This window comes from Apodemus sylvaticus, chromosome 7, assembly GCF_947179515.1.
Source record: "Apodemus sylvaticus chromosome 7, mApoSyl1.1, whole genome shotgun sequence".
NCBI lineage: Eukaryota > Metazoa > Chordata > Mammalia > Rodentia > Muridae > Apodemus > Apodemus sylvaticus.
Window position 1 is genome coordinate 61123200 of NC_067478.1, and position 16177 is coordinate 61139376.

The window sequence follows — 16177 nt, forward strand, 5'->3', positions numbered from 1 at the left end:
CCAGCAGGCTCAACTGACCTGGATGCCTGAGATCTCTCAGACACTGAGCCACCAACCAGGCAGCATACAGCAGCTGATATGTGGTCCCCAGCTCATATACAGCAGAGGACTACCGGGTCTGGACTCAATCAGAGAAGAAGCACCTAACTCTTGAGAGACTTGGGGCCCCAAGGAGTGGTTAGGCCTGGTGGGGTAGGGAGTAGGGGGTGGGGTGGGGACAACCTCTTGGAGACAGGGGAGGAGGGAGGAGGTATGGGATATGGAAGAGTCAGAGGACAACCCAGAAGGAGGATAAAGTCTGGAGTGTAAAAAAAGATTAAAGAAGCAATAAAAAAAGGAGCAGTGGAGGGTAATACATTCATACATAAAAACAGAAATGTTATGCAGAAACACAAATCCTAATTAAGAGACCTGAGTTTTTCTAGAATAGATTACATGTACTGATTCCCCCTTAAACCATTTTTTAAAATAATTTTCATGGTTTTGAAACTGGGTGTGAATTTGTGTACACTCATAGATGTCAGCTGGTTAAAAAAACTAGAAGACACATTTTTAATGCACTTGAAGCTGAAGCCAGCTCCCAATGCAGAAGACTGACAAGAACGTGCTCATGAAAGAGAAACACATACCTCTCTAATCTCAAACTTTAGCAGGAGACTAACCAGCTCCTCATTTGGAACCTCAGAAGCTTTTTTCAGCTCTGAGGCTTTTACAGTTCTAGCAGCCTGCGCGTCTCCATCCTCAGCATCAAAGTACTCCTCATCAGACTCTAAAGGACAGAGATACTCGTTAATACAGGCAGCATCCACTGAGAACCCACACGGACACTGAGCATAGATCTAACACAGTAAACTCCATCCACGCATAGAACTTTCATATGCAGACAAAATACTTTCAATTTTTTTTCAAGTCCCAAAGACACTTGAACTGGCATGTACTAAAACTTAAACCAAACTTATTTTTCACTTTAGTTCATTCATTCAATATCCAATAAAACACTTACTGGGCATCATCTATCATCAAGATGTGACTACCACAATGGACACAAAAGTGGCCAGGCCTTAACCTTATTAGATTCACCTTGTATCTACCAGCCAACATTCTATATTCTAATCTGAAATTATAAGGCATTACTTAGCCCTGGTTAGAGAAAAGTATTACAGAGAAATACAATACCTTAATTGAATATTTAGAAAACACTGTCAAGTCCCATTACCCACCCTTAAGACAAACAAACAAACAAACAAACAATTCTTCATTTATTCAACCATGAGCCATGAGCATCAAGGAATAATACTCCCTGAGGTCAGTGTCAGCAGCACAGCTAGAACAGTGTTCTCCAGACTCCTTACACCACAAACACCCTCACTACATAACAACGTATAGGTTAGTGTCAGAGAAACAGAGAAACAGCACGTTCCAATCTTCACCTGATTCCATTCCATCCAGCAACAGTGAAGTCCCAAGAAGACTTTTTGTCCCGCCTGAGCGAACAGGAATGGAGGCTACCTAGCGAAAAATGCAAATATTTTTAATACGTGCTGATTAGAAGGATTAAATAACACTGGTGACATCTCTATATACCAAAAACAGAGAAGGTAAGATAAAGGAAGAGGGAAAGAAAGGTATCTGTACAAACATCACAGCCAAATCTTCAAGAAGCTAAAACAACCAAATAACAGCCATCTGAACCTACATAATATTAAATTACTCCCCATATTTATAAAGATATAATCACGCACAAATCAAGGAGTGAGCCTATGTCTTCGTGAATCACTACTTGTAGGTAACAATATAAAGGCACACATTTATCATAGGGCCCTTGAAAATGGCATCGTTATCAGCTAACTTTCTCAAACTTCTTTTCTAAGTAAGTATAAATCCAATATTTACTCTAAGCTATAAAGATTATTCGATTAAAGTGACCTAGAACCTTTAAAACTCACCCAAAAAGGACAATCTCATGAAATTTTATTTGCAATTTTATTTTAAGGCATTGTATTTCTAGTTCTATATAAGGTATATTTTACAAATTGTTGAGGCCTGCCCCACCCCCCAGCATAGCTGTAGCCATTTTGTTCCATGCCCACCACCCATTTCATATTGTTGCTGTAATATTCCTACCAGTCACTGACACAGAAAAGTAACTTGACTCAGCAAGGTCATGCTGACCACAGATTGTGTTACGTTATGTATGAGGTTTGTTAATTTTAAGAAATTCCACAAAGCTTTATGTAGAACCCATCAAATTAAAGATCAATATGAACTGCTATGACTAAAATAGCTTGAGTCAGAGCAGCCCACCTAGTAGCACTTCTGCAACTGCATATGAGCTCATTGTGGTTTTTGCAGTTTTAGCCTTTATAAGCTGACAGGGGAAGATGTTTAAGATTGTAGACTCAGCTCCCAAATTCGGAGCTATGGTCCTGATCAATCAGTCTTAGGGTGTGAGTTCAATAAACCATCTTTGTTGCCTGAGATCAGTGTTTGTGTGGTTTGTGGGAGACTCCTAAACCCCAACACAAATGTGAACATCTTCCTTTCATTTCTGTTGCTTTCTGGTTTTGTTTGTTTAGAGACAGCATCTCACTATGTAGCCCTACCTAGGCTGCAACTTGCTGTATAGACCAGGCTGGAAATCAGAGATCTGCTTGTCTCTGCACTATCACACCAGGCCCCATCCTTGAGGTTAGAAAGCCTGTCCTCAAACAATCACTACTACTCAGAAAGGGTGGTTTCTAGAAATCAACTTGGCATTTCCTCCACAGTCACATACTCACCTGTCTCTCTGGAGACTGTGTGGATGACTTCTGTGGCAAGGGTATACTGTTAATCAAACACAGCGAGTCTTTTATCTTCTGGTCGGAAATTCTCACATGCATCAAAGGCAGTCCTCCTGATACTTTAAATCTAAGAATACAATTTGACAGTGAGGTCTCAGGGAGGGGAAGGGAATGGGCAGGAGACTACAGGGTGAGGTCAAGGGTTTGCCAGCCATGTTTCAATCTCATTACATTTAGCACTCTTAGAGAAAGTAAAGTTCTCTGTGAACCAATTTTCCAAACCTTCTAAAACATATTTTTCTTAAGCAAACCATTAATTCTCAACTTGTGGCTCATGACCTCTTTGGGGGGTCTAGGGACCCTTTCACAGGGTTTGCCTAGACCATCAGTAAGCACTCATATTTGTATTACAATTCATAATGGTAGGAAAATTACAGTTACAAAGTAGCAACAAAATAAATTTATGGTTGGGAGTCAGTACAACCTAAGGAACTATATTGAAGGATCACAGCATTAGGGAGATTGAGAACCACTGCAGTAAACGTTTTTTAAATGAACTTTTTTAAAAACAGGGTTTCGCTATGTAGCCCCAGCTGGCCTGGAACTTGCTATGAATTCAGGCTGGCCTCACCTCTCACACACTCTACCCCCTGACTGCTGTGAGTAGGGGAGTGTACCACCACACACAGCCCAAAGTTCATTAATGCATTATGAAAGCCCTATTGAACACAATTCTCTACTATTAGAAACCAAAACTACAACATGTATTTTACTTCCTAGCATCAAAGATTTCTTTCTATTAATATCAGAGTGTCTTTACCGCCTTGTCTGCTGAGGGACCAGTCTGCTTCCACCACTCATTGCCTTCTGGCAGCTGTTTACCTGTCTTGCTGATACAACATGGCAGCCTCCTGGCCACCTACTGTCTTTCTCATCAGAGTCTTGAGCACAGCTGCTCAAAAGCTTGTCCAGCTTACTCTGCCGCTGCCTGGCTAAGCTGGGACTAGCTCAAACTGGCAAATACCTAATTCCTAAATAGGTTCTTGGCATTCAGTACAATAGTATTTAAGTAAAATTCTTAGCACTAATTATCTCTATTAGAAAAAAAGAAAAGTATCTAATAAATGACCTTGTAAGAAGCTAGGATGAAATGCAGGTAAAACTCAGAATGTGCAGAAAAATTATAATAAACTTAGAAGAGAAAACATGAAGATTAAATAATAAAAACAAGTGAGAAATAACTGAACCCAAAAGCTGGCTGATCAGGAAAAAGAGAAACTAGGCACTACTGCTTGTATGGAGATGGAGACAGCAAACATCTACAGGCTGTCCTTGGTGCAGGCAGGGAAGATGAGAGCTCTTTACAGCTCAGCTGCCAAGCTGGTCAAATCCAAACACACAATGCTCACCTAGAACACCTCCAACATAGTTCACATTCATTCACAGAAACGTCTGGAATTTTTAAATACTCTCTAGAAGAAAATTGTAGTCCTAGAACACGTTAAGCCTGCAAGGATCTACTGACACAGCATTCAAGCAACCACATGGTGTATCTTAAACATACTGAAAGAAGCCAAACAAAAAAGGCTAAAGCTCAATGATTTCACTCATTTGGAATTCTAGAAAATTCTACCAAATAAATCTTCAGGATGAAGGAACTAGTCAATATTTTCCAAGGAAAGAAGTAGGAAGAAGAAAGAGAGAACGTGGAGCTCTAGGATGCCTCTGCAGGTGGTGGGCGTATTATCTCAGCTGCAGTGATGAGCTCATGGAGACACAGACACGTGTTATCTCAGCTGCAGTGATGAATTCATGGAGACACAGACAACACACTAAATGAATACACAGTGTCAGTTAAACCTCAATAAAGCTTTTAGGAAGACAGCGTAACTATTTCATGAGAATATACTAACCTCACAATCTAGCTTCTATTTCTTTATTCCTTTAAGACATTTCTCAAGATTGTATGTAGTTTCATAACCAAAAAAGCTAACATCCTTTCAATTTTTTTTCACTGATAGTGAACCTTGGCATTCACACATTTAGAATCTCAGATAGCCAATAATTATTCAATGTAAAAATCTAAATACAAATTCTGAAATAAGAAAGACAACATGTCTTAGTCAGGGTTACTATTGCTGTAATGAACACTATGAGCAAAAGCAACTTGGAGGAAAAGGGGTTTATTTGGCTTAGACTTCCACATCATAGTTCATCACTGAAGTCAGCACAAAAACTCAAGCAGGAGCTTTTGGCAGGAGTGAATGCAGAATCCATGGAGGAGGCTGCTTATTGGCTTACTCATCATGGTCACTCAGCCTGCTTTCTTACAGAACCCAGGACTACTAGCCCAGGGGAACTGGACCCTCCCACATCAATCACTAATTAAGAAAATAAGGGCTTACTAACAGCACAGTCTCACGGAGCCATTCTCTCAATTGATAACTAAGCTTGTATCAACATGACATAAAACTAGCCAGCACAACAGACTATACAACCATTTTCTTTAAAATGTATTTGTATTATAAGATAGAAAAGTCACTGTTTTTCTCTCTCCCACATATAACCACCTCTATTTCCTTAAACTTCAGAAGGTGATACAGGTGCAGCATCTTTGTTGATTTCTAATACAAAAGGCAATCATACTTACTTGGCCATTCTAACATCCTTCTCCACCATTGCCTTGGCCAACTCAACATGAATATCCATTGGCTGCAGTATATGCATGGTTGATGGATGCTGGAATCTACACTTTTTCCAATTTTCCTCTTTAAAAATGAAAATTTTGATATTAACTTTTCAAAAATAATCAGATATTCTGTACAAAACCACTTTACATTGCTAGAAAATACTTAACAAATTAAGTGAACAAATTTTTACTTCTTTACGCATACAAGTTAAATAATTTGTACTTTAATACAGATTGGTAGAAGATAAAAAATAATAATAAAACACTCCTGTAATAACCACTACTGTTCCAAAAGGAAAATCCAAAGACGGATTTTTCATATGGCTAATACAGTCAAATGCATATCTTTCTCCATGACAGGACTGAAGAATTCATTTTTCAAAAAATTATTGGTAAGGGACTGCAATAGAAAGGGCAGTTCTTGTGGCCTGTGTAAACACTCTCCTGTAAGAAGTTCTGAGGCTCTTTACAGACAGTAGCAGACACGCCATCTTAACATTAACAAATCTCACTATGCAGAAGAGAGCACAGCCTCAGTGGGCAGAGATTCTGTCCTCAGGTGACCGTCCACAGAAAGACATGCTCAGAGATATGTAGTCAACATTTACTTCTAGTACTAAAGGAATATGGAGGACTAAAAAGCTGTACTTATGTAACAGAAAACTTTGAGAATATAAACTATTTAAGTCTTAAGAGCATAACTTCAGGATGAAAAACTGTAATGAAAACACTGTACAAACCGGGTGGTGGTGGCGTACGCCTTTAATCCCAGCACTTGGGAGGCAGAGGCAGGCAGATTTCTGAGTTCAAGGCCAGCCTGGTCTACAGAGTGAGTTCCAGGACAGCCAGGGCTACACAGAGAAACCCTGTCTCGAAAAAAAGCCAAAAAAAAAAAAAATGCTGGTGAAAACACTGTACACTGTACAGCGGAGAGGAGATCTTAGTCAAATCTAAGAATATATACAAATATAGCAGGATATCCAGGGGATAGAACCCAACTCTACAACAAATCCAGCTGTGTAGCTTGGCACCTGCAGGGCATGTGGGCTTTGAGGGCAACCCATCATCTGAGATCATGTGTGGCATTAATCACTTATGGCATCAAATCAGCAGTTAAAATGTTTTAAATTTGGGAACATTTCACATTTAGGATTTTTGAATCAAAGAAGCTTATTGTAGTATTTTTAGATGTAGTATTTTTAAATATAAGTCTCTCAGACATCTATAAAAGTAGTTATAATAATGTAAAATTAAAGATTGGACTAAAACACTAAATATTTTCAAATAAAGGCAGCATGGAGAACATGGAAACATCCCAAAGCATTAGGAGTGAAGAGCCAGAACCAAGTGCAACTTCTGCTGTGTTCTGACATCTCATAGTCATGCTCTAGACACATGCTAGCTTAGGTTCAAAGAATAACAGTCCCATGTTGACCTCTGTTGTAACTGTGGCATTCTGCATTGGGCCACTCCTAGTGGGTTTCCTTAAGCGATCAGCAGGACAAGTGTAGAAGGCAGTGTCTGGGACTGACGCCCATGCGCAAACAGACCGACGCATGCACATACTCGACCAAGGCTACTGGAGATAATCTGCCCCCCTGAGAGCTGAGCAGTGGCTGACCTGCTTTTGCAAAGAGCAACTGCACACTCTTTATTTCCACATCAAACTTGTCATATGCCTTGTCTATTATTTCTTCAAGGGATGAATTAGTCGTCCTCTGTGAACCTTGGTCTTTACTGTTGAGCTAAAATGGAGTGAAAGAAAAAGTTGAATTTCTTTATATAACAGAAAAGTATACACATATATCAACATACTTTAGTCACATTTCAAAACTTTTAACTAAACAGAGGAGGCTGCCTAATTTCCTGGTGATTTGTAAGCAGTTCTTTAGGAATTCATTACAAGTATGTTACGCTTGAGTAATAATGCATGTAAAGTCACTGAGTCAATTACACAGCTGTATACTTCAAATGGCCTGTCCAGAAGGCAAGCTCCTTCCCAGCCTGACTCCTAAGAGGGTCTGCCGACTGTGGCTCAGCTCTCTGACTTGAATTCTTCGCCTTCTCTATACTGCCTTGAAACGGGCTATCAGGACTCAGCTCCACCCTCTACTTCCTTTTCCCAGATGGAATAAAGGTTCCATTTAGTTTCACTCCTACCTTTTGCCAAATGCTTAGACTGGTTACTTAGAGAAATCAAATATACATACATACTAATAGATAGATGATAGATAGATAGATAGATAGATAGATAGATAGATAGAGACAGAGATATATAATTTTCTGTCAAAATCTATAGCCCAGAAAATGACACTGTAAAATTAAACTCTATAAACCATGAAAACCAAGATGGCTTCGATCCAGGAAACAGAAAAACCATCCATCCAGTTTTCAGTGCCAAATTATTGCCATTACTGGAGTTTCTAAAGAATTTTCTTTGTCTGGGTAGCCATATAATACATATGCAATAAGTCTAGAGTTAGTTTAAGTAAACTGAAGAAAAATAAGACACTATCAGATACACAGTTACTAAGCTTATCAAAGAAAGAAAGAAATGCACATATACCTACCTGAAAAGTACCAAAATCTAAAATAAGAAGATTGGACTTTTCATGGTGAAAACCTGTCTGTGGAATTATTAGATAAGAAGGCTTCAGATTTATCCTTAAATCAAGAACTTTCCGAGTCTCAATGATATGCGTAAGTCCTAAAAGAAGTCCAGGAAAACAATGATGCCATCAAGCTGTTCATGGTGATACTACTAACAAAAAGACTAAGATTTTACTTGAAAGATATCAAGTAGTGTCAGTCCTGTCAAAAGCTACATTCTCAATAGATACATTAATATATAATTAGTAATAAAATAATAATAATACATGATTAATTATAATATTATATATGTATATATATATATTACAGTAAATCCTATATAACTAGTATTAAGTCTAGGCGTAGAACAGTTTGCAACCTGATTGTCAGGCAACCTGATGAAATAGTCTGCTGGGCTCTTTAAGCTTTGAAGAGTAGAGGTGGGGGGTCATGTTCCACCTCAAGGTGATTCTAAAGCTCAGGTTCTTGGCTGTAATGCAAGAAAAGCATCTCCACCCTCCGTTATCTCTTCTTCTCTAGCAAGCCTATTCGACTCTGAGTTAGTCATGTCCAATGTATAATACAGGCCAAATTTAAAAAGAAGAAATAAAAAACCTAAACTACTTTAAACACAATGTTTCCATTAAGATGCCATGTTTCCAGTTTAGTTGGTGTTGATAGATCCACTAAAGATTTCACCTGTAGCTGTTCTCTCTTTAATCTCTTCCAGTTTCATCAATGTTGCCGATGTAATTTGCTCAAGATCCAAACCCTTATTTGACTGAAAGAATTCAACAACAGCATTGATAGTTTTCTGTAAAAGAATTTTAAGACACGGCAGGTTATATGTTAAACCTATGTTATAAAGAATTCTCCTCATTTATAAACAGCTATGGCTTTGGAGAATGGAAACCAGAGCTATTATGTTTCTACTTCCCTCCAGGAGTGAGAGACTGCCACAAGCGAAGACCCAGCCTAGTGAGCTGACTGGAGAGAGGAGAATCTGTACACATCACAGCAGTGGCAGGAGGTCTAAGTGGCTTGTGGAAGTAGCGACTCTCATGACCTCTAGTTTCAGCCTCCATTTAGAGAGGAAAGCCCACCCCTCAACACTGAACTTGGATTAAGTCGTACTTTGACATTTAGAAAAGAAATGGAAGAAAGCTATTCATTGTTACCTACATATAAGACAATTATAAAAATATGAGAGATGTTATGTGAAAAGTTCTGAGAAAAAATTCTGGAGACCAGTTGTACAGGAACTTAGTACAGATGTGACTATGCTAAACAAACCGAACCACATTCCTAAAATGTGTAAGATGGTAAATCTTGTCATGGTTATTGCACTACAATGTAAAAAGGTTTTTAACTTCATTGTATTATTTTGGGTGAGTGCTTGTGCATACGTGAACACACATGTCACAGCACATGTATGGGTCTCTGTGGAGTCAATCCTCTCCTACTGACTTTACTTGGGTTCCAACAACTGAACTCAGATTATCAGGCTTGCATAGCAAGTACCTTTACCCTGGACTATCCTTTCAACCCTAAAAAAAATAAATAAATAAAAACCTTTTTAAAATTATTTTTGTGTATGTATATGGTGTATGCATGTGTAATATATAATCATATGTGTATGTGGCTGCGTGTACCCATGTTCATGTACAGAGGAGAATATGCTGTCCTATTCTGTCACTCTCTCCACCTTATTCCCTTCAGGCAGGGCTTCTAATGAACACGGAGCTAGGCTGGAAGTCAACAAGTCCCACCAACCCTGCCCACCTCCCACAGTGCTGGGACACAGGCAACCCTGCCCACCTGCCACAGTGCTGGGACACAGCCGACTGGCCATACCAGTCTTTTACTTGAATGCTGAGGATAGAGACTCGTGTTTGTACAGCAAACTGAGTTTCCTCATGCACTTACATAGTAATCCATCCCTCAACCCTAGAGACAGCTTCAAAAGTCGCTCTCTGCCTACACTTACAGCATCATAGATGACCTCCACAGGCTGAGACTGAACGATCAGAGTCTGGTCAGCAGGACTGTTCTCAGGGTTGGTTTCAAACTCAATTTTGAGCAAGGATGATGTCGTGTCACCAATGGAAGCCACCAGTGAAGGCACAATGTCTTGTTGTCGCAAGCCTGTGACGTACCAGTGTTCTAATTTTGCTTCTATCCTATCCAATGAGGAAAGAACAAGTATGTAACAGATAAAATTATAGTTATTCCTTTGAAAATTCCCCTGACAACCAGCCCCATGCCCAAAGTTAGAGTTCATCTTCTTAGAATGCCCTTCATGTACCTACAAAGCCTGTTTTTGTTGCTGTGAGTCAGTGTCTCATTAGTTATTTATCATCCACAGGAAAAGTCTATATTAGTCAACCCCAGGACATGGCACAGGTTCCGATCACAATGTTTAAATATAGATAATGCTGCCACCGTGTTTCTATGCCACTCCTGCATCTTCCAGCTGCCTCTTGCTTCTCTTGGAACCCTTCCAGCTATCTATACCTCCTACTGTTTCAGTTACCCTTCCCCACAACTGAGCCATGCAGTATGCCTGTCATATTCCACACCATGTGCTACAGTAAGCTGTCTAATGTGTGAAAGTCTTCAATTAGTTCTTCTGCATACCCTATTATCAGATACAACTTAAATGTCCTGAAAACAGAAATGTACTGTACCCTGAACCACTGCCATGGGGCAGACACTCTAAATAAAACACTATCTGACAAACACTTGCAGAAAGGAAAGAGGACAGAAAAGTGAATTACACAATTCACAATAAAACAAAACAAAAGAAATGAAAAAAAGAAAAGCTGTTTTTCTTCGGTATTCTTTCATGCTGTGTAAGATTATATATTTGGGGCCTAAAACCATAAATGAAAACAAGTTCTTAAAACTTACTTCAATGCTTGTGCTCCTGGTCGCTGGGATACTTGAGTACCCAAGCCAATTATCTGGATTCTCAAGATTTCTGGAACATTCCTGTTTTCTCTTATTACAATAGAGGTGCTCACCAACTTCAGAGTCAGTATATGGGCCACATACTAAACGGGAATAAAAACAGTTAACATGCAAATGGCAGCTCGCTTTAATGTTTTCTCTTTAATATGGTAACTTATCAAACAACTCAACAAAGCTTGTGGGTTCCAGTACCTACATACTCTCCATGAATGAACAAAACTAGAAAACTCAATGAAAAGCTATCAGACAGACAGCACACTTACAAATGATCCAAGTTTGTCTGCTTAGTTTTAAAGAAAGAGTGACAGAAAGTGACAGAAGCAGAGAGTGTCCATTGAGAAGCCTTCACTTAAGCAAACTAAGCACCTCAGACCAATCCTCTAGCTGAAGAAAAGAAAAACGATGTACAAGAAATGTCTGCCGGATGGATGTAGAAATTTACATTTGAATTACATACACACATACGTGTGCACGCGCGCGCACACACACACATGCACACGCACAAGCACGTGCATACACACACATTGCCATTACACACAAATATGTGTGCCCATGTGATACCCCAAAGTGAAAATGCAGTTGGAACAGACAACCACTGGGGAAATTCTAGAATTTGGGGATGTATTTTCCCTTAAAAGGATGTGACCTTTTAAGAGCATGAAGGTAGCCTATGAAATAAAGCTCCCAAGAAAATACTAGAAATCAAGTCCTAAAGGAAGGCAGGGCACTGATGAAACACCCTCTGATCTGATTGAGACCCTGGAACAAATAGCTAAAGAGAATTACAGGAAGCTCTCCAGATGAAGAGTCAAGAGGCAGAAATGCAGGGAGCTGGAAGGGAAACAGAAGACACCAAAGGCACAGCTTACATTCCAAAGGAGGATCTAGAGAGAGTGGGGCAGAAATGATTCATACTGACAAGACTTATGACATTCCAACTATGTAAACAAAAGCAAGTATAAATTTATACCAAGGTATATACCGAAAACCTAAAGAAAAGAATTAAAACCTTTCTCCACCGTATGGCCCAATGTCGTACATGAGCAACACTAATTGGAGTTAGTGAGTTGTTAGAGTCAGGGAGGATAGTGAGTAGAGAAAAAAAAATAATAATGTTGGGAAGGGGATATGTTGGGATATGGGGGACATGGAAGGGGAAACAGGTAGATCTAGTCACATTTCATTGTATTCATGTACGAATTTCTCAAGAATAAAGGAAAACCAGAAAATCATACTATAAAAATGTTAGTAAATAAAAATGCCCTTCATTGATTAAAACAGCATACACAGGATCTGAGTGAACATACACATCACTATGATGGAGTATGGCTGCCAAAAAAAGAAAGAATTGAACAACCTAGAATTCTAAACACAAGGTGGGGGAGTATCCTTAAGATACGCAGGAAAATATTACAAGCAGCTCTTCATTAGAGGGAAGAAATCAACAGACATCATTCAAGAGAAGGGAAATATGGGCAAAGGTCAGAGGGGAGAGAGAGAGAGAGAGAGAGAGAGAGAGAGAGAGAGAGAGAGAGAGAGAGAGAGAGATGAGCACATGCAATGTGACTCGCTGGCACTCCCCATCTCCCCCAAATCATCTCCTGCATCAACAACACTACAGCAACACATGTTCCTAAGAGCACAAACTGACTCTAAGAGCTATACACAAATGCAAAAAGGCAGGACGTGGGCTATAGGTAAATCCATAGACAGCAATAGAGGGGACAGACCTTGCCCGACTTAAAATGGACACTTAGAAATGAGCCAGGATGGCCAATAAGCTGTGGAAAGATGCTCAATATTATTGGAGAATACAAATTTAAATTTCAGTGGGGTAGCACGCCATCATCTTAGAATGGCTAAAAATAAACATAATGAACAGCCATCACAGTGAGTGATATTTAGGGAATCTGTTTCTTTTAAGTTATGCATACATCCACCTACCCTGCCATGCAACAATCTCACTCCTAGATACTGACTCAGTGGAAATGAAAACACAAGTTCAGAAAAGAAGAAAGAGAAATAGAAATAGAAATAAAGACAACCCAAGTGCTTTTTAACAAAAGCATAAATAAGTTCAGGTATTTTCAAAAGATAGAATCCTGCACAGCAATGAAAATGAGCAAAATATATTAAATACAACAGTAGAGATGACTCCAACAGCAAAGCCAGATAAAAGAAAAATGTGCTTTGTGCCTCCATTTATGGAAAGACAAAAAATATGCACAACAAAATCGTGGTGTCTGTAGTGAAACACAATCGGAAATGAACAAGTGCTTGTGGAGCACAGGTTATCTCTGGGTAGAAAGGAGGGGAGGCGTGGGAGAGTTTAGGATGGTAGCTGTACTCTAAACCTTGACACTGGAAGTCACTGCAGCCAGTGACTTTACAGCCTATCAAATAAGCAGGCAGTTTTTTGATTTGTTTACTCTTGCTATAAGTTAAATGTCACAATAAAAGTGTTTTGAAGATTGAGCCACACACTCAACAAGAACCTACACCAGGCTCTCTTTCACTCCGTCAATCAAGCAGTCTTACCATTGAGGAATTTTGACTGGTAAGCCCCAGAACATCATATGGCAATGAAACTGAGGACAACACATTTTCAGTAGCTTCTTAGAACATCACTGATTTAACCCAACTCAAGACAAGCTAGGGAGTGGGACAAAATGCTTGTGAAGGCATCTGACACTGACCTGCTTGGGCAAAGCAAAGTTGTAGGTGTTCTCACTGTACCCAATGGCAGTGAAGAGCTTGTCTTTTTCCTCTGGTGTCATAAGGTCATCAATGGCTATGAAACAAGACAGTCGTTTAGGAAATGAATGGATTCAGTTTTACAAATAATTCTTATTAAAGTCTACAGACAGAAATGCTAAAGCAAAACTGGTCACCTAACTCCCTCTAACACACCACGTTGGCTTAATTAAAACAACCAGCCTGTATTTGCCTGTTTGTGTTAAGAAGCTGCAAAAAACACTCACTGTTAAGGAAATTCATTTCTCAGATATACATATTTTTGAATTCCCTAAAATTTTCAAAAATAAACTTGTCATTAAAATCCATCTAAAGCTTAACATTAAGGAACGCTGAGTGCTGAAACCTCTAAGCATAAACTTTCTCACAAGCCACTTTTCAATAAATTTGAAGTTTTTCTCCAGGTAGATACACAAAGCAATTATGTGGCCCGCCATACATAGGGTCCCCGTGTGTCTCTGCTGGCTGTGCAGGACAGAACCTGCGTGGCTTTCTCTGTCAGGCGGTGCCTCCCACAGAGACTTACTCTCAGGGACTGATGATTCTTCATCTCTCTTCTTAGATTCCTTCTTTCCCCAAAACCCGCTAAACCAGCCACGTTTCTCTCCTGCCTCTGCAGACTTTTTCCTTAATTTCTGCCCAGAATGAATGACCTAAGAAATGAAAACTGAGGATTAATTCAGAAGAAACACTATGCTCACTGTTAAGCATATACATGTTCGTTTGGTTTAATGACTAATAAGACAGGAGAGGAGGCCAATAATTTCTTTCTGAAATGATACTCACAGGATGGACTGGATAGTGTGGTCTACAGATAAGCTGCTTCTTATACCTACTAACAGAATTTAAAGAAGGCACACTGTCTAACTATAACCGAGACCACGAGTGAATTTCTCTGTGTACTGTAATGTGCAGGTATTTAAGGAGACACTGGAAGCATGGGTTTGTAAAATGTAAACAATTCTTAAAATGAAGATGCTTCTGCATCTGAAATGTATTATTCTAAAAGGCACACTTCAGAATTTACACCCATTACTGGTTTGCTAACTAGTTCGTGGTGGGATGGAGAGATAGTGACAGAAACAGCCTCAAACCCCATCTCACCGCTTGCTTCAGATGCAGCCTAAGATGCTTCCTACTTCTCCTCCCATCCTACTTTTTCAGAAACCAGAAAACAAGTATGGGAAAAGAAGAGTAACTGATTTAGACTCTACCATCATTCTCTGGTCTTCAACAATCTTTAAATTCACTTTTAAGAGAATTTTCAATGGGTAGTAAATCACTAACGTATTTACGTATCCCATAATAAAAAGTAAAACAATCCAAAAGAGAAGTTAAAGGGAAAAAGTAAGATCTAAAATGAAAGAGGATGGCTAATGACCAAATATAAGGCTAAGCACAGAGATGATGACCAGTGTTTGTCCTAAGTCACCCGTGAGTGCAAGCATTCAAGAGTGAAGAGTGAAGAAGAAGAAAAAATAGACAGGAAAAGACATTAAGATATATTAAATGTGGTATTTTCATTCTAGCATTAACATACGTGTGTGTGTGTGTGTGTGTATACTCTGTTTATAATATATAGATTTTCTATAGATGTTTACATATATGTATTTGTGTATAGGCAGTGAATGAAAGAGAGACAGACATCAGGCATCCAAAAAGAAAGGAAGAAATATTATCTGAAAGTATCCCACATGCATAAGCATACATCTCATGAGTCCTGCCACTCAGGCGTGTCTATCACAGGTAACCATAGGGGGTCGGGGTCCTCTCTGCCTAGAAGCCCTTTCCTGCCTGAATCTGGAGCTATGTTAATAAAGCTTCCCTCCTTCAACTCGGCAACACCATGGTCACCTCTGAGTTGTTTCCCACCTCTCTGAGCAGGGCAGCAGAAGACTCATGGTCTCTTCCCTGATTCCTTAAGCGACTTTATCTAGTCTCACACTCCTAACCCATCCTGAATGTGCAGCAGTCTTCTCTCCTGAATTCTGAATTCACACTGCTATATCTAATATGAACTCTGGATCTATTCACCCTGCACCCTGGCTGGTCCACCCAGTCTTCCCCATCTTGTTTGATGACAGATCTATACATTCAACTGTTGATACCAAAATAATCCAAAGTTCTTTAACTCTCTAGCCTGTATCAGGTAATATGGATTCTGCCTTCAAAACATCTAGACTCATCTAGGCACATTCTATCTGCTCCACTGAGACTAAGCTCCTCCCCTGTTGAGGTTTGGGCTTTTGCTATGTATTCTAATGCTAAATGCTGGCCCCAAGGCTTGGCTGCCACCATACCTTGCTCCTTAGTTTAAAACTACTGGTTGAATAAAATGGTGACAGCCTATAGCTGGGCAGATGGGTAGGTGGGGTTATGGTTCCCAGGTTTG

At 39.5% G+C, this 16177-nt stretch overlaps 1 protein-coding gene across 1 annotated transcript in view; it reads right to left on the reverse strand.

The window, feature by feature from the left end:
- Nucleotides 1-16177, reverse strand: part of Vps13c (vacuolar protein sorting 13 homolog C) — a 152811-nt gene that overhangs the window by 89674 nt on the left and 46960 nt on the right. Inside the window, exons 15-25 of the mRNA XM_052187918.1 lie at nucleotides 14312-14438; nucleotides 13728-13822; nucleotides 10972-11114; nucleotides 10049-10241; nucleotides 8761-8875; nucleotides 8043-8179; nucleotides 7094-7217; nucleotides 5434-5551; nucleotides 2781-2910; nucleotides 1431-1509; nucleotides 630-769 (exon numbers count right to left, since the gene is read on the reverse strand). Coding sequence (XP_052043878.1) covers nucleotides 630-769; nucleotides 1431-1509; nucleotides 2781-2910; nucleotides 5434-5551; nucleotides 7094-7217; nucleotides 8043-8179; nucleotides 8761-8875; nucleotides 10049-10241; nucleotides 10972-11114; nucleotides 13728-13822; nucleotides 14312-14438 — 1401 coding nt within the window. The remainder of the gene's footprint in view (nucleotides 1-629; nucleotides 770-1430; nucleotides 1510-2780; nucleotides 2911-5433; nucleotides 5552-7093; nucleotides 7218-8042; nucleotides 8180-8760; nucleotides 8876-10048; nucleotides 10242-10971; nucleotides 11115-13727; nucleotides 13823-14311; nucleotides 14439-16177) is intronic.